The sequence below is a fragment of the Carcharodon carcharias genome, chromosome 27 (assembly GCF_017639515.1).
Source record: "Carcharodon carcharias isolate sCarCar2 chromosome 27, sCarCar2.pri, whole genome shotgun sequence".
Classification (NCBI taxonomy): Eukaryota; Metazoa; Chordata; class Chondrichthyes; order Lamniformes; family Lamnidae; genus Carcharodon; species Carcharodon carcharias.
In genome coordinates this window covers 11,319,902-11,338,538 of record NC_054493.1, presented here as the reverse complement: position 1 = coordinate 11,338,538, position 18,637 = coordinate 11,319,902, and the positions used below count along the sequence as shown (strand labels likewise).

General features: G+C 44.3%; 1 protein-coding gene across 1 annotated transcript; it reads left to right on the top strand.

Annotated features, from left to right (window-relative positions):
- The first annotated feature begins 340 nt into the window (after positions 1 to 340).
- On the top strand, positions 341 to 18,402 carry LOC121270168 (oocyte zinc finger protein XlCOF6-like). The gene is made up of 5 exons (XM_041175471.1): positions 341 to 451; positions 1,632 to 3,081; positions 10,967 to 11,091; positions 12,803 to 12,989; positions 17,573 to 18,402. The coding sequence occupies exons 2-5, from the start codon at positions 1,828 to 1,830 to the stop codon at positions 18,302 to 18,304; spliced, it is 2,298 nt and encodes a 765-aa protein (XP_041031405.1). The 5' UTR covers positions 341 to 451; positions 1,632 to 1,827; the 3' UTR covers positions 18,305 to 18,402.
- Positions 18,403 to 18,637: the final 235 nt, after the last annotated feature.

Genomic DNA, 18,637 nt, shown 5'->3' with positions numbered 1-18,637 from the left:
GTGGGGGCGGGGCTCCCGTATGCGCGAGTCTGGCGCAGATTGGACCCGAGGACGTCACCGCGGAGCAGGATGATTCCTATTGGATGATTCAGGCAGCATTTCATTGTGGACTTCACAATAATTCATGGGGCGTTCCCAGCGCACAGTCTCCCATTGGGAGGAATAACACAGGGGACAGAAGCAAGATACTGCGGATTGGACAATAGCTCAGCACGTCTGGAGGTCAAAGTCTCTCTCGCCCCCATGTGGGGTCTGTTTCCGCTTCCTCATTGGCTTCATACGAGGGATTGACCAATAGGAATAACTGGATGAACGGAATGGTGCTGATGTTCCAACCAATCACAGAGCGGACTTTGTGCCAAAGGCTACATGGAGCTTCCCCCATTGTTTGAAGCGCAAGTTGGACAATGAGCTTCACACCCACTTAAACTTCCTCCTCTGTCCCACATCTGTGAGTAAAACACTTTCTTTCTACCCGCTTTCCATTTCTTTTCCAATTCTGGGTTTAAATTGTTGATTTGCAGGAGCTGAGGGACAGGAAGTGAATCCAGGGAGGGTGCAGACTCTGGAAAGGTTGGCCCAGGCCTCTCTTTCTCTGTCTCTCTCTCTTAAAGACGTTGACATCTTTTGCTGTCTCAGCTTGACAAGTTTATTTGCCTGCCTAAGAGGACGGCCTCCTTTCCTAATGTTCACATTTCAAGGGGATGGCTGACATTTAAGGGGAGTAAATTAATCTAGGCCAGAGATAAATCTAATGCTGTTATAAGGTATGTATTAGAAATATTTTGTATGGTTCTGCAACAAAGTATATTAATAGTTATTTCTACTTGTTTTAATATCTTATTGTATATATTTACAATCATAGAGTTATGACACAGAAGGAGATCATTCAGCAACTCAAGTCCATGTCAAGTCTCTGTAGAGCAGTCCAGGCAATCCCATCCCCCCTCTACATCCCTGTTCCTGTGTAAGTTTATTTCCTTCAAGTACCCATCCAGTTTCATTTTGAAATAATTCATCTCTGCTTTGACCATCCTTATAGGCAGAGATGCAGATTAAGACCTCTCACTGCCGACATAAAGTTCTTCCTCACATCCCCCTTCCACTCTAATTAAGAAGTACTGCATAATCACACATTTTTCATCTAGTTTCATGCATGTCTATCACGTATATACACATAAAGATTTTTAGGTCCCTGTGTCCAGAACATGAAGCTATGACCATGGACCTGTCGATCAGCATGAATCGCTGCTTCACAAGAGTGGTTAGGGTGACTATTATGTACAACAAGGAGAGAATAGGGTTACTTTGGGGAATGAAAGAGGAAAGAATGATCCATAGAAACTAGAATTGTCTTTTTCGAACTTCTATCCTGTATTGATAGTTATGAATCTTATAAAAGCAAAATACTGTGGATGCTGGAAATCGGAAATAAAAATGGAAAATTCTGGAAAAACTCAGCAGGTCTGACAGCACCTGAGAGATCAGAGTTAACGTTTCAAGTCCGTATGAGTCATATGGACTTGAAAGATTAACTCTATTTCTCTCTCCACAGATGCTCTCAGACATTGAGTTTTTCCAGCATTTTGTTTTTATTTTACATTGATGAATTTTGTAAACTCCTTTTACAGGGTTTTAGAAGGGGAGATTTTGCAGACAGAAATCTCAAACCAAACATCACATCAAGATCTGACAGAGTCAATTGATTTATTGGGGCCTGAAAAACATCACACCCTTCACAGTGGGGAGAGACTGTACACGTGTTCTGTGTGAGGACGGGGCTTCAACTGATTGTCGAACCTGGAAAGATACAAGGACACTGGCACCATGGAGAAACCGTGGAAATGTGGGGACTGTGAGAAGGGATTCAGATCCCCATCAGAGCTAGAGATTCATCGACGCAGTCACACTGGGGAGAGGCCGTTCACCTGCCCTGAGTGTGGGAAGGGATTCAGTAATTCATCCAACTTATTGAAACACGAAGGCGTTCACACCGGCGAGAGACCATTCACCTGCCCTGACTGTGGGAAGGGATTCAGATCCCTATCTAAGGTGGAGATTCATCGACGCAGTCACACTGGGGAGAGGCCGTTCACCTGCTGTGAGTGTGGTAAGGGATTCACTCATTCATCCAACCTCCTGACACACAAGCGAGTTCACACCGGGGAAAGGCCATTCTCCTGCTCTGAGTGTGGGAAGGGATTCAGTGATTCATCCACCTTGCGGAAGCATCAGCGAGTTCACACTGGGGAGAGACCATTCACCTGCTCTGAATGTGGGAAAGGATTCACTCGGTCATCCAACCTGCTGATGCACCAGCATGTTCACACCGGGGAGAGTCTATTCATCTGCTCTGAGTGTGGGAAGGGATTCAGTAATTCATTCAACTTGCAGACACACCAGCGGGTTCATACTGGGGAGAGGCCATTCAGCTGCTCTGAGTGTGGGAAGGGATTCACTCATTCATCCGCCCTACGGACCCACCTGCGAGTTCACACTGGGGAGAGGCCATTCAGCTGCACCATGTGTGGGAAGCGATTCACTCAGTCATCCAGCCTGCTGGCACACCATGTCACTCACACCAATGAGAGACCCTTTAAATGCTCTGACTGTGGAAGTGGCTTCAAAATTGCTGCAGATCTGAGAGTGCACCAGCGCATTCACACTGAGGAGAGGCCATTCAGCTGTTCTCACTGTATAAAGAGGTTTAGAACGTCATCCAGCCTTCGGATACACCAGCGAGTTCACACCGGGGAGAGGCCGTTCACCTGCTCCGAGTGTGGAAAGGGATTCAGTGATTCATCCACCCTGCATACACACCTGCGAGTTCACACTGGGGAGAGACCGTTCACCTGCTCTGAGTGTGGGAAGGGATTCCGTCGGTCATCCCACCTGCTGACACACCAGCAAGTTCACACTGGAGAGAGGCCGTTCATCTGTCCTGAGTGTGGGAAGGGATTCACTAATTCATTCAACTTGCGAACACACCTGCGAGTTCACACTGGCGAGAGGCCATTCACCTGCACCGTGTGTGGGAAGGGATTCACTCAGTCATCTCACCTACAGACACACCAGCGAGTTCACAGGTGATTACAGGGATTCTGCTGTTATTGCTGCTATTAATCTCATCCAGGACTGAACCATGTTCATTCTGACAGCTGGTGAAGTGGGGCGGCGGGGGAGGTCAGTGGGTTTCTTTCTGCTGGGCTGGCCAGTCTCATGACTTTGCTTCCAGTGGGTGGATGCTCTTTTAGCCTGGGAGTGCATGTTTCTACTGAAATGATCCACCAAAGCTGATGAATTACATTTATCCTGGATAGTAAATAGTGTTTTTCCTATTACTACAGGTAGTTCTAAAATAAATACATTTGTCTGTGTTCCTTTGAGTCTGCAGGCCAGGCCAGCCGGCTCAATTGGTCTATGTCAGCATTTATGTTCCACATGAGCTTCCATCCACCCCTCTTCATCTCCCCCATCAGCATATCCTTCTACTCCTTTCTCCCTCGTGTTTGTATCTAGCTTCCCCTGAGATATATTTATGCTGTTCCCCTCAACCAATGGCTGTGGAATTGAGTTCCACTTTCTCATCACTCACTGGGTAAAAAGCTTTCTCAAGAAATCTCTATTGGATTATTGAACTTCTTCAGAGTCTTAAGGACTTCCATTAGGTCACCCTTCTGTCTTTTTTCCAGAGAAAAGCAGCCTCAACCTTTCCTGAGGTTTAAATGCTCTCAGTTCTGGTATTGCTCTTGTGAATCTTTGTTGCACCTTCTCCAGTGCCTCTGTTTATTTTCTCTAAATGGAGATCACAAATGTTGACAGTCCTCCCAGTGTAATCTAACCACTGTTCTAAACAAGTTGAATATAACCTCCCTGCTTTTCAATTCTATCCCTCTAGAATGGAATCCTACACATGTTTCTACGTTAAAGGAAATTTGTGAAGTTCTTCAAAAGGCTGGACAGAGGGTTGATGTGAATGGCACCAGGGATGAGCGATTTCAGTTAGATGGAGAGACTCCAGCAGCTGAAATCCCTCTCTTTAGATCATTGAGTCTTCATTATAGGGAATAGGGCCATTCAGCCCACTGAGTCCATGCCAGCACTCTGCAGAGAAAAACCAGTCAGTCACATTGCTTGTTCCATTCTCAGATCCTTGTAGGTTTATTTGCCTCAAGTGCCCATCCCATTTCCTTTTGAAATCATTCTGTCATCTCTGTTTCTAGCATACTCATAGCAAGTGGGGTCCAGGTCATTACAACTCACGTTAAATGTACACCATGTCCATAGAGCACAGAAGGAGGCCATTTAGTTCATCCTGTTCATGCCAGATGTTTGAGAAACGAGCCAGTTAATCCCAGAGCCCTACAATTTTCTTTAACTTTCAAGAATCTGTCGAATTCATTTTTGAAAGATAGAGTCCAATCTGCTTTCTGCACCCTTTTCAGGCCGTGCATTCCAAATCACAGTAACTCCCTGTGCTTTAAAACACATAATTCAGGATATAATGTGTTTGGATTTTTATAGAACATTTAAAATGGTGTCAAAGACATGGCTATTACACAAAATTAAGATTCAATCCTGATCAATGATGATGATGGGACCAAGTGTAACATATCCAAATTTGTGGATAATTAGAAAAAATCTGCATTTCTGTAGCGTCTCTCAGGACCACAGGACCTCCTAAAGCGTTTTACAGCCAATGAGGTACTTTTGAAGTGTAGTCACTGTTGTAATGTAATGTAGGTAGGCCTTGGGAGTCAAATTTAGTTTTAAAGATCAATCATTTTCATACTGTATTCACTGTTATTAATAAAAAGGTCAAGGAAACCATTTTAAACACTAACATATGGCTGGATCTTTATTTTTTTTTATCATAAACACTGTATTAACATAAATGTTTCCAGAAACTGCAGGCCCAATGGAAATTGTTTAAACAAAGAAATGATTTTCTAATTTTGATAAGCTACAGGACATTAGATTCTGCCAAAGTCCAGCTCAAGAATAAGGCCCATTGTTCAATCCAATCAAGATTCGTAAGAAAGCTATTGTCTTCCACAAACTGTCTTTTTGAACCAACTCTATTGATTAAACATTACTGGATTATTTAGGTACCAGTCAGTAACAGATGATTGAATAAGTAGTTGGCCTTAATTGAATTACAATTAATAAATCAATAATGAATCAATTGTTATAGTAAAAGACTGAGTTTTATTTGCTGTAAAAATGTAAAACCTTAATTGCTGTGTATGTAATGTGCAATGAAGATAAATTTACTGGCAAAAGAGACCTTCAAACTCTGATTAGCCTCAACATTTGAAACTGTATAAGGGATTGTATGGAATCGGATAAAGGGATAGTATGAAACGGTTCTATTGTATTGCTGTCTAAGATAATGAGAGAAGGTGGTGTAAGTAATTTGAGATCCAATTAAGTTAACCAATTGTCATGTTACAACAAGCCCCACTCTGACATGACGAAATGGTCACTTTGGGCATAAAAGTAGAGGTTCTGAAAGTCTTCTTTGCTAGCCGAGTACTGAAGATTCCCGAGGCTGAGTTCCAAGGAAATTACTGTCAAAGAAGGAGCCGGAGAGGGCCCTATTCCCTATACTAAAGACTGATCACCCGCATGAAGTTGTAAAACTCAATGTCTTAAAGTTGTGAAGTAAACCTTTTTCTTTTAATAAACCTCTTTTTAAACTTACTATCCAGAGAATTCTGCCTTTGCCTTCATGAGTGAAATTCTTGTCCAAACCAAAGCGAATTCATTAATTGGCAAGTTGGGGGTGTCTGAAATCGATTAAGTTACAGATCACAAGATCAGATAACATAAAACTTGAATTTAAAAACTTGCATTTGTAAGGGCCGTTCACAACCACAATACATCCCACAATGCTTTTCAGTCAAGAAGTACTTTTTGAAGTGTAGTCACTGTTGTAATTTAGGAAACATGGTAGACCCTGCTCTTCTCTGAAATTTTGCCCATGGGAATGTCCAAGTCCACCCAAAGGGGCAGATGGGTCCCCAGCATTGGCATCTCATCCACAAGAGAGCAGCTCCAACAGTCCAACACTCCCTCAAGTTTTAACTTCCACAAGTCCGGAGTTCCCGTTTGAGCCTCCGCCATCTTTCTGTCTCTATTACTCATGTCATTGACAGCCAGGCGACGGAGCTGAGAACTGAATTTAGCTGAGAATAACAGGGCCTGCATTCCAGTTAAGAAACTGCCATGGGTGTCGACTCATAGGAATATGCTGGAAGGCTGACTGGGAAATGGGCCTCCAATTGGGGAAGGAGTAGGGGCCGACCGGGGTTGATGGTGACGTGAACCCTGGGGTTCAGTGTCCCTGTGTCCAAAGTGGGGAGTCACGGGAACAGCGTTCAGAGGAGCTAAAGAGAAACCATTTGGGTCTGGAACATTATGCAAATCCTTTTAATCTGGTTGTCTTTGATCCTCAAGTAATTTACATTTAAAAAAAAAGTGTTCTGTTTCATTAATGAACTTTTATCAGTAAAAATATTTGATTTTTCTGGACCGTTCATGATTCATACACTTTAGGGAAAGTGGGTGAGCGGGGTTGGCAGGCTCTTTATCAGCAAGTGAGTCCCTCTAAGGTAATTGGCAAAGGAGCCACGGGGAAGATGAGATTTTATTTTTGACACAAAATGGGGTTCAGGGAGTTAATTAACTCTTTATCTCCCTTTTCCAAATTCTGAAATGATTCACAGTGATAACCCTTATTGGTGACAGTGGTTAGATTTTATTCAGTATAAGTAAGACCTGACACTTGCTAATGTCTGAGCAATCGTATCAAAGTGCAGCAGCATTACCATTACACTCTGGATAGAAGCACCATCTCCACGTAAATGCTCCCTGATCTGTCCCAGATGCCATGGCACCAGTCAATGCAATATGTAAAACCTCGACAAATATCTGTTCTTGGAGAATCTCTTCTTATTCCTTTCTCAATCACAAAGTCTATGGAGACTGATTTAACCCAATCGTTGCTGAGCTAATATTTGAATGAACCAATTACAAACCTGTCATTGATCCATCTGTACCCATCCAAGCCACGTCAAACTCTGAAACAATTGATTTCCCCACACTCCATCCCCGGTACAGGGAGTCAGCATTCCCAGGCCAAGCAGTGAAAACATGGTGGCCTTCACACCCAAGTGTTGTCTAGGATTCAAGGCACTCTTGTTTTCTCTGTCCTCTGGGAGCTGTTCATCTCCCACATAGCAAGTTGCATGTTCTCAGCTCTGCTAGATTTCTGCTGAAGTTTGGCCCCTTTTAAACCTTTAGGATCAATAAAACATTTGGTCAATGAAGATCCGAACCACAATGTCCCAACCTGTCACCTGCCAACCATCCTTACCCAAAGCATAATCTCAACAGGAATAGAAACAGGAGAATTGTAACAAAATTAAAAATAAGTGCATTGCCAGTCATAGAATTTAATTTAATGTTTGCTAATTAGCAAGAAAACCCCAAGTAGGGATCCCCCAGGATTCTTACAGTCCACGCCTTGACGGGGAGGAGTGCTCTCTCTCTCCAGCTCCTCACTCAAGTTCACTCTGTTATTTTCCAGTTCTGTTGTGGCCCTGACTGGGGTAACATCTCTTCAATCATTTCCTCTCCTGAGGGAGTGCCATGACTTCTAGGTTACTCATACATCAGGACATCTGCTTCAAGCAACAGATAAAGCTTGGATGTAAAAGATTCTCCAGCTCTCTACTTACCCCTATCCAACTTGAGGACAGTTCTGAGTATTATTTCTCCCAAGCCCTTGATTTTCCCAATCCAAATGACCAATTGTTAAATCCTATCCTGATTGTTTTAAAGTCACTTTCTCTGTGGATTATGTGTCAATGCTTTGATGATTTCAAAATGTTGTCTTATTCCCCAGGCCATTTACCATTAACCATTTCATATCGTGCTGTTTGTTAAGTAGCTGTGGATGTTTGGGACCCATTCTTCTGAGCATTTCACCTTGAATTTACACATTAGTTGCTTCACGTGTGACAGAATACATCTGCACACTCACACCAGTATTCCAATATCATGCCACATATTCTTAACTTTCAGATCCTCCTATTAAAAGAGTGAAAGTGGGTGTCAACCTCGAGATCTTCACCTATCTCCCCTGATATGGTCCTGATGTTTCAGGTAGTAGCCAGGCTATCAAATGTGGGTTTCTTTTTTAAAAAATCATAAGCAAAGGTTACAAATATTTCCAAGAGAAAGCTACCAACTTATTCATCTCATTGACACTTTCTTGACTTTCACTAGAATGTACGTGGATACCAGTTTGATATATTCCATTGAACTACACCCAAGGTAAGTTATTCCAATTCCTTTAGTGTCCAGTGCGACATTTTCATAATATCTTCAAAACAGATATTAACTATCTTGATTATTTCTGTTAGATGATAAACTGGGGTTGCTGTCCTTGGAGTAAAGGAGATTGCAGGAGATTTGGTAAAGTCGTTCAGAATTATGATAGGTTTACATAAGGTGGACAAAGTAAAGCTATTCCCATGAGCTGATGGTACAAGCATGAGAGGGCACAGATATAAGCTTTTGGGGAGGAGATGTAGGGGGATGGGGGAAAGAATATTGTTACACAGAGAGTGAGAATGACCTGGAACTCTCTGCCTATGAGGGTGGTGAAAATGGAGACGATGAACGATTTCAAAAGGAAATTGGATGGACACTTGAGGGATATAAACTTTCAGGGGGACAGGGCTAGAATGGGGCAATGGGACTGATTGGATTGCTCTGCAGAGAGTCAGCATGGACTCGACAGGCTGAATAGCCTCCTTCTCTGCCAGAGTGACTCTACAATCTAAAGAGAGAAATTTCAGCTGCGCCAGTCTCTCCAACTAACTGAAGTCCCTCATTCAAAGAACAAATAACAAAGAAAAGTACAGCACAGGAACAGGCCCTTCAGTCTTCCAAGCCTGTGCCGATCATATTGCCTGTCAATTAAAACATTTTGCACTTCCGGGATCCATATCCCTCTATTCCCATCCTATTCATGTATTTGTCAAGCTGCCTCTTGAACACCACTATCGTACCTACTTCCACCACCTCCCCGGGCAGCGAATTCCAGACACTCACTACCCTCTGCGTAAAAAAACTTGCCCTGCACAACTCCTCTAAAGAGTTCTCCTCTCACCTTCAATCTATGTCCCCTAGTAATTGACTCTTCCACCCTGGGAAAAAGCTTCTGACTATCTACTCTGTCCATGCCACTCATAATTTTGTAAACTTCTATCAAGTTGCCCCTCAATCTCTGTCACTCTAGTGAGAACAATCCGAGTTCTCCAACCTCTCCTCATCGCTAATAACCTCCAGACCAGGCAGCATCCTGGTAAACCTCCTCTGCACCCTCTCCAATGCCTCCATATCCTTCTGGTAATGTAGTGACCAGAATTGCACGCAATATTCCAAGTGTGGCCTAACCAAGGTTCTATACAGCTGCAGCATGACTTCCCAGCATTTATACTCAATACCCCTGCCAATGAAGGCAAGCATGTCTTATGCCTTCCTGACTACCTTATCCACCTACGTTGCCACTTTCAGTGACCTGTGGACCTGTACATCCAGATCCCTCTGCCCATCGATGCACTTAAGGGTTCTGCCATTTACTGCATAATTCCTGCCTGTATTAGACCTTCCAAAATGCATTACCTCGCATTTGTCCGGATTAAACTCCATCTGCCATTTCTCCGCCCAAGTCTCCAACTGATCTATATCCCGTTGTATCCTTTGACAATCCTCTTCACTAGCTGCAACTCCTCCAACCTTAGTGTTGTCTGCAAACTTACTAATTAGCCCAGTTACATTTTCCTCCAAATCATTTATGTGTACTACAAACAGCAAAGATCCCAGCACTGATCCCTGCGGAACTCCACTAGTCACAGCTTTCAATTCAGAAAAGCACCCTTCCACTGCTACCCTCTGTCTTCTATGACCAAGCCAATTCTGTATCCATCTTGCCAGCTCACCTCTGATCCTGTGCGACTTTACCTTCTGAACCAGTCTGCCATGAGGGACCTTGTCAAAGGCCTTACTGAAATCCATGTAGATAACATCCACTGTCCTTCCATCGTCGATCATCTTTGTCACTTCCTCGAAAAACTCAATCAAGTTAGTGAGACATGACCTCCCCTTTGCAAAACCATGCTGCCTCTCACTAATACACCCATTTGCTTTCAAATGGTAGTAAATCCTGTCACGAGGAATCTTCTCCAATAATTTCCCGACCACTGACGTAAGGCTCACTGGCCTGTGATTTCCTGGGATTATCCCCGCTACCCTCCTTAAACAATGGAACAACACTGGCCATTCTCCAGTTCTCTGGGACCTCACCCATAGCCAGTGAGGACACAAAGATTTCTATCATGGCCCCAGCAATCTCCTCCCTTGCCTCCCTCAGTAGCCTGGGGTAGATCCCATCTGGCCCTGGGGACTTATCCACCTTAATATTCTTCATGACGCCTAACACCTCTTTTTTGATCTCAACATGATCCAGGCTATCTACACACTCTTCCCTAGACAAATCGACCGCTAAGTCCTTCTCTTTGGTGAATACTTATGAGAAGTACTCATTGAGTATCTCTCCCATTTCTTCTGGCTCCACACACAGATTCCCACCTCTGTCCCTGAGTGGGCCTACCCTTTCCCTGGCTACCCTCTTGCTTTTTACGTTTGTATAAAAGGCCTTGGGATTTTCCTTAATCCTGGTTCCAATGACTTTTCATGATTCCTGATGCTGTTCTCGTAAATCTCCTCTGTGCTGTCTCTCAGAACTTCACATATTTCCTAAAGTGTGGGGCCAATTTTTAGGATTCCTTTCCAGAGGAATAGAATTGGAAAGCAGTGAAGTTATTTTCAAATTGTTTAGAACCATGGTTAGACTACTCTGGGAGGACTGCCAACATTTGCGATCTCCATTTAGAAAAAGGAAATAGAGGCACTGGAGAAGGGGCAACAAAGATTCTCAAGAATAGTACCTGAACTGACAGCATTTCACCCTGAGGAAAGGCTAGGGATGCTATTCCTGAGAAAAGAGAAGACTGAAGGGTAACCTGATGGAAGTCGACTGGCCTGGTCCTGTGCTGTAAACTCAATGGAACACAGACAAATGTATTTATTTCAGATCTACCTATAGTGGTAGGAAAAACACTGTTTACTATCCAGGATATTTCACCAGCTTTTCCAGGCCATTTCAGTGGAAATGTGCACTCCCAGGCTCAAAGAGCATCAGCCCACTGGAAGCGAAGTCGTGAGACTGGCCAGTCCAGGAGAAAGAAACTTACCGACCCTCCCACTTCATCAAGTGTCAGAATGAACATGATTCAGTCCCGGATGTGATTAAAAGCAGCAACAGCAGCAGAATCCAACTCCTGTGATCACTTGTGAACACGCTGGTGTGTCAGCTTGATGGATAACATAGTGAATCCCTTCCTGCACACAGAGCAGATGAACAGCCTCTCCCCAGTGTGAACTCTCTGGAGTGTCAGCAGGTAGGTTGACCGAGTGAATCCCTTCCCACAATCAGAGCAGGTGAATGGCCTCTCTCCAGTGTGAACCCACTGGTGTGTCAGCAGGCTGGATGAATCACTGAATCCCTTCCCACACTCAGAGCAGACAAATGGCCTCTCACCAGTGTGAACTCTCTGGTGTGTCAGCAGGTTTGATGACTTAATGAATCACTTCCCACAATCGGAGCAGGTGAATGGCCTCTCCCCAGTGTGAACTCGCTGGTGTGTCCTCATGTTGAATGATTTAATGAACCCTTTCCCACACTCAGAGCAGGTGAACGGCTTCTCCCCGGTGTGAGCGTGCTGATGGGTTTCCAGCTCAGATGAGCAATGAAAACCCTTCCCACAGTACCCACATTTCCACAGTATCTCTAGGATGTGGGTGTCCATGTGTCTCTCCGGGTTTGATAATCAGTTGAAGCCTCATCCACACACACAACACGAAAACAGGATCTTAGACTGTGTAACTAATCAAAGCTCTTTCCACAATCCGTTCACTGGAACACCCTCACTCGGGCATATGTGTGTCTTTTCCAGTCACACTGATGTTTGAAATTTTTTTCCCTCAAACAGAACAGACAAACATTTCTCCTTCCAGATTCAAGGCCCAATATTTAGGTTCTGATGAATCGAGTGACTCTGACAGATCTCAATAATTGGTTTTACTTTCCCTTTGACTCCTAATACCCTGTAAAAAGAGTTTACATAGAATTACACAGAAAATATAGAATAGAAAGAGGCCAACTAGTGTCTGCTGATATTTATACAGCACACTCTTCTCCCTCTATTCCATCTACCTCAGCTCAGCTCAGCTCTTCAGTTCATCTTTCTATTCCTTTTTCTCTCATGCACTCATCTAGTTTCCTTCTGAAAGTATCTCAGCTTTTTGCCACAACCACTTCATGTGGTAGCGAATTTCACTTTCTAACCATTCTCTGAGTAAACACATTTCTTCATATTTCCCTATTGGATTTATCAGTAACTATCTTGCATTTCTGGCTCCTAGTTTTGGATTCTCCCACAAATGGAAACATTCTCTACGCATTGATAAGGCCCCACATGACCAACTGGGCGGAAAAATAGAAGCTGATGGGACCCCGGAGCAAATTACAAGTTGAATCCAAATTTGGCTCAATGGCAGGAAGGGATGAATGACGGTCGATGGGTGTTTTTTTGTGACAGGAAGGCTGTTTGCAGTGGGGTTTCATAGGGCTTAGTATTGCTTACTTCATTCCTGCTTTATTTACTAGATTCACACTTAACTGCAGGCATATGAATATGAAGTTTGATGATGATGCAAAAAATAGTTGTGTGTTTGACAGTGAGGAAGAAAGTTGCAGGGAAAAGAAGGCAAAGGATCACATGATAAATGGAAGGATACCGAGAACTGTAGAGCAACAGAAAGATCTTGCAGTTCATGTCCACAGATCCCTGAAGGTAGCAGGACAGGTAGATAAGGTGATTAAGAAGGCCTATAGGATAATTACCCCTAATGAGGCATAGAATATAAGAACAGAGCGGTTCTGCTCGGACTGTATAAATCACGAGTTATGCCAGAGCTAGAGTACTGTGTACAGTACAGGAAGGATGTGATCACACTGGAGAGAGTTACAGAGGGGGATATAAGATGTGCCAAGAATGGAGAATTTTAGTTATAAGGAAAGGATGGATAGGCTGGAATTGTTTTCTTTGGAACAGAGGAGGCTGAGCGGAGACCAAAATGAAACGTGTAAGATTATGAGGGGTCTAGATAGATTGGATAGGAAGGCAGTCTTCCCTTTGCTTGAGGGGTCCATAATGAAGAGAAAGGAGTAGGAGGTTTAGAGTGGATACGAGGGATTTTTCTTTCACCCAGAGGGTGGTGAGAAGCTATAACCCACTGCTTGAAAGGATGGTAGACACAGAGCCCCTCATAACATTTAAAAGGCACTCAGATATACGTTTGAAGTGACCTAAGCTACAAGGCTGCAGACCAAGATCTGGAAATTGGGATCAGGCTGGATGGTTACTTATTTACCATCAAAATGAACTGTAACATGGACAAAAAAAACTTTACCCAAGACTGGGATAGTAACTCTCACGAATAACACGGCTCAACGGTTTGCTCTTTTTGCTGCCAAGTATGTTTATTTAAGCACACGAGTTAATTTGCCTGCGTAGAACAAATTCTTCAACGTACCCAATGAGATCAATGTAATTGGTCTCAAATTTAACTTGAAAAGATCATTAAAAGTTTCCCAGTCTCTCTAATATCTGAAATCTTTGCCCACAGACATTTCACCTTCCACATTCAGAGACTGCTGATATTCAGGTCCTGATAAATCGAGTAACTGTCAGGTCATGACATGATATTTGGTTTGAGGTTCTCGCTTGGGAATCCTCCTGATCTAACTCCTGTAAAAGGAGTTTCCAGGGGAATTTCACTGTGATTCCAGGATAGAAATTTACATCTTTTCTTCCTGCATCCGATCCTTGGATGGCCGCGCCTGCGCCCTGCCACTATAAAGATGGCGGCTGCGTATGCGCCATGCTGCACATTGACAGATAGCGGCCGTTCACCCGGACCTGTCACTGGCAGAAACATCAAGGGTGTCGGGCCGACCGGTTTAAACGCCGGACTGCATCAAAAGTACTGGAACAGACGTCTCACCCTATGGACAAATTCTCAATAATGGCGGATATGCTACCCAGAATGCTCCGCGCGAGTGAATACGCCCTATCGCCATCAGAAGGGCAGTAACGCGCAGGCGCGGGAAAGCCCCGCCCCCGGAAGCCGCCAGTCTGCGCGGAGCATGCGCGGTGCGGCTCCAGGCTGAGCGCAGTCTCGGTGAGAGCGAAGGCTTCTCCTGCAGTCTGAGTGAGAGCGGCCGGGAGCGGGGGAACAAGGATTCCTGTAGGAGCTGTTAATCCATTTCACACAGGCAGATACTTTTGATTTATGACGGGTTTATAGGAGTCAGTAGCAAGGCAGCTCATATTGCCAATCCCCTGTTGCCTGTTGAGAAATTGATGGTGGGTTTTGTTCTTGAACCGCTGCAGCCCGTGTGGTGAAGGGGCTTCCACAAAACTGTTAGGTAAGGATGGGCTGAAGCATTTAAGTTATAAAGAGAGGTTGGAAACACTTGGGTTGTTTTCGTTGGAGCAGAGAAGACTGAGGGGCGACCTGATCAAGGTGTACAAGATTATGAGGGGTGTGGACAGGGTGGAAAGGGAGCAGCTGTTCCCCTTAATTGAAAGTTCAGTCACAAGGGGGCATAAGTTCAAGATGAGGGGCAGGAGGTTTAGGGGGGATGTGAGAAAAAACCTTTTTACCCAGAGGGTGGTGACGGTCTGGAATACGCTGCCTGGGAGGGTGGTGGAGGCAGGTTGCTTCACATCCATTAGAAAGTACCTGGATGAGCACTTGGCACATTATAACATTCAAGGCCAAGGGCCAAGTGCTGGTAAATGGGATTCGGTAGGTAGTTCAGGTGTTTCTCACATGTCGGTGCAGACTCAATGGGCCGAAGAGCCTCTTCTGCTCTGTGTGATTCTGTGACTGAGAGGATCTTCATCCAGTGATGAAGCAACAGTGACGTGTGACCAAGTCTGTAACATTGAATTACATTTATATAACACCTTTGGTGTATGTTGTCTTATGGAAGTTTTACAAGTAACATCTGACACTGAGACATATAAGTAGATATTGGGGCAGATGATCTGGAGTTTGGTCAAAGAGGTAGGTTTGAAGGAGTGTCTTAAAGTAGGAAAGAAAGGCACAGAGGTGGAGAGATTTCTGAAGGGAATTCCAGAGCTCATGGCTTGGCACACCCACCAACGCTGAAGCAATTGAAAATGGGGATGCTCAAGAGGTCAGAATTAGATGAGTGCGGAGATTTCATAAAGCTGTGGGGCTGGAGGAGATGACAGAAATAGGGAGGAGTGAGGTGTCGAAAACAATGGTGAGAACTTTAAAATTGAGGTGCTGCTGAATCTGGGGGCTGTGTAAGTCAGCGAGCAGAAGGACACTTCTGAGATCTCTGCGCTCATCTCATTCTGGCCTCAAGCCTTTCTTTTTTCCTTTAAGACACTCCTTCAAACCTGCCTCTTTGAACAAACTCCTGATTATCTGCCCTAATATCTCCTTATATGTCTCGGTGTCAGATGTTGTTTGTAAAACTCCCATAAAACAACATACATCAAAGCTATTATATAAATGTAAGTAAATGTTACAGACTGGGAGACACATCACCGTTATAAATGTAAATCAATGTTACAGACTGGGACACACATCACTGTTGTAACTGTAAGTTCAATGTTACAGACTTGGTGAACAAAACTTGATATGAAGAAGGCCATGGGCAACAGAATTCTGGATGATCTCAATTTACAGGAGGTTGGATATGGGGGGCTGCCCAGGGGTGTGTTAGACTAGAAATGAAAATAGAAATTGCTGGAAATATTCAGCAATTCTGGCAGCATCTGTGCATTAGAATAGTCAAGGTGGGAGATGACAAAGGAATGGATGAGAGTTTCAGAAGCAGATGAGCTGAGACTGGGGAAAAGCAGGTGAGGTTACTGAGGTGATATTTGGAAGTCTTCTGTGATCAGAAGATCAGCTGGGGGTGAAATATGACACCAAGATTGTGACCAGACTGTCCACCCTCAGATAGTTGTGAGGGAGAGAGATGGAGTCAGTGGCTACGGAATAGAGTTTGTAGTGGAGACTGAAGACAATGGTGTCAGTCTTTCTCATATTTAATTGGAAGAAATTTCTTTTAATCAAATACTGGGTGTCAGACAAGTTAGGAGAGTTTGCAACTTGGAGGGAAACTTACAGGTGATGGTGTTCACATACACCTACTTCTCTGGTCCTTTGAGATGGTAGAGGTTGTGGGTTTTGGATGTTCTGTAAAGCGGTAGATGTATAAAATCCCTCTCCTTCACCCCCTGATACTCCCACCTCTCACTGTGTCTGTTCTCCCATGGAAGCCAGAGTCCAGGTCCAGACCAGATTGCAGGATCCCTTCCCTGAAGGACATGAATGAACCAGTTGGGTTTTATTGACAATCCAGCAATTTTCATGGTCACTTTATCCAAGTGCTGACCCCAGAAATTACCAGATTCATTTAGTTCAATTTCACAGCCTGTCTTTGTGGTCAGAGCTGGGGTGAAATATGACACCAAGATGGTCACCAGTCTTGTCCAGCCTCAGACATTTGTCAGGGAGTCAGTGGCTATGGAATAGAGTTTGTCCTGGGGACTGACGAGAATGGTTTCGGTCTTCCCATATTTAACTAGAGGAAATTTCTTTTCATCCAGGACTGGGTGACGGACAAGTTGGACAGTTTCAACTTGGAGGGGAACATGCAGTTGATGGTATAAAGACAGAAAATGCTGGCAAAATTCAGCAGGTCTGGCAGTATCTGTGGAGAGAGAAACAGAGTTAACATTTCAAATCCATATGATTCTTCTGGACTCAAGACATTAACTTTGTTTCTCTCTCCACAGATGCTACCAGACCTGCTGAGTTTTTCCCACATTTTCTGTTTTTATTTCAGATTTCCAGTATGTGCAGTATTTTGCGTTTATGCAGTTGATGGTGTTCACATACACCTACTTCTCTGGTCCTTCCACATAGTGCAGGTTGAGGGTTTGGAAGGTTTTGTCAAAGTTTAGGTCAAGTTGTGGATATATAAAATCCCTTTCCCTCGACCCTAATGCTCCCACATCTCACTTTCTTTATCTTCTCTCTTAGAAGCCAGAGCCCAGTTTCAGACCGAATGCATCAGTGAACCAGTTGGGTTTTTTGACAATCCAGCAGTTTTCGTGGTCACTTTTTCCTAGTGCCGGCCCCACAAATTACCAGATTCATTCAGCTCAATTGTACAACCTGCCTTTGTGTTTTTGTGGCTTTTCACAAACTCCTATTTTTCTGTTTTAAATCAATTTCACAGGTTATTAGGAGGGAAGGAAGGCAGTCGGGAAATTCATACCCGACATCACTTCAGGATCTAACAGAGTTGCCCAATTTATCGTAACCTGAATATTGTCGGATTTTGAACATGGAAGGAAAAAACACCGTTCACAGTTGGGAGAAACCGTACACGTGTTCTGTGTGTGGACGAGGCTTCAACCGATCATCTGACCTGTCAAGACACAAGCGCAGTCACACTGAGGAGAAACCGTGTAAATGTGGGGACTGTGGGAAAGGATTCAATTTTCCAGTTCAGCTGGAATCTCATCGGCGCAGTCACACTGGGGAGAAGCCGTTCACCTGCTCCGAGTGTGGGAAGGGATTCACTCTGTCATGCAACCTGTTGGCTCACCAGCGTGTTCACACTGATGAGAGACCTTTTAAATGCCCAGACTGTGGGAAGTGCTATAAAAGTTCTGGGGAACTGATGCGCCATCAACGTATTCACACTGATGAGAGACCATTCAGGTGCTCTCAGTGCCATACTGGGTTCAGGCAATTATCTGACCTCACTGTACATCAGCGAGTTCACACTGGAGAGAGGCCATTCACCTGCTCCGAGTGTGGGAAGGGATTCACTCAGTTAGCCAACCTGCTGACACACCAGCGCATTCACACTGGTGAGAGGCCGTTCACCTGCTCCTTGTGTGGAAAGGGATTCACTACATTATCCAACCAGCTGGAGCACCAGCGAGTTCACACTGGGGAGAGGCCATTCACCTGCACCGTGTGTCAGAAAGGATTTGCTCATTCATCCACCCTCCTGAGACACCAGCGAGTTCACAAAGATGCATGAGAACGCCACTGTCTTCAAGTTCCCCTCCAAGCTACACACCATCCTGACTTGGGACTATATTGTCATTCCTTCACTGTCACTGGGTCGAAATCCTGAAACCCCCCCCTCCCGAACAGCACTGTGGACGTTCCCACGGACTGCAGCGGTTCAAGAAGGCGGCTCAATACCATCTGCTCCAGGGGCAATTAGGGATGGGCAATAAATGCTGTTCTAGCCAGTGATGCCCACATCCCATGAATGAATACATTTTTAAAAACTGCAGTGATTGGATTTTGCTGTTAATCACATTTTAGGACTGATCTATGTTCATTGTCTATTTCTGCTGATGTTAAT

What these genes read in the sequence shown, in the direction of transcription:
- LOC121270168 (XM_041175471.1), top strand. Translation starts at nt 1,828, where the DNA reads ATGGAGAAACCGTGGAAATGTGGGGACTGTGAGAAGGGATTCAGATCC. An exon ending in AGAAAAGAGAAGACTGAAGG is followed by an intron (nt 11,092 to 12,802) that starts GTAACCTGATGG and finishes TTTATTTACTAG; the next exon opens with ATTCACACTTAACTGCAGGC. An exon ending in ATGTCCACAGATCCCTGAAG is followed by an intron (nt 12,990 to 17,572) that starts GTAGCAGGACAG and finishes AATTTATCGTAA; the next exon opens with CCTGAATATTGTCGGATTTT.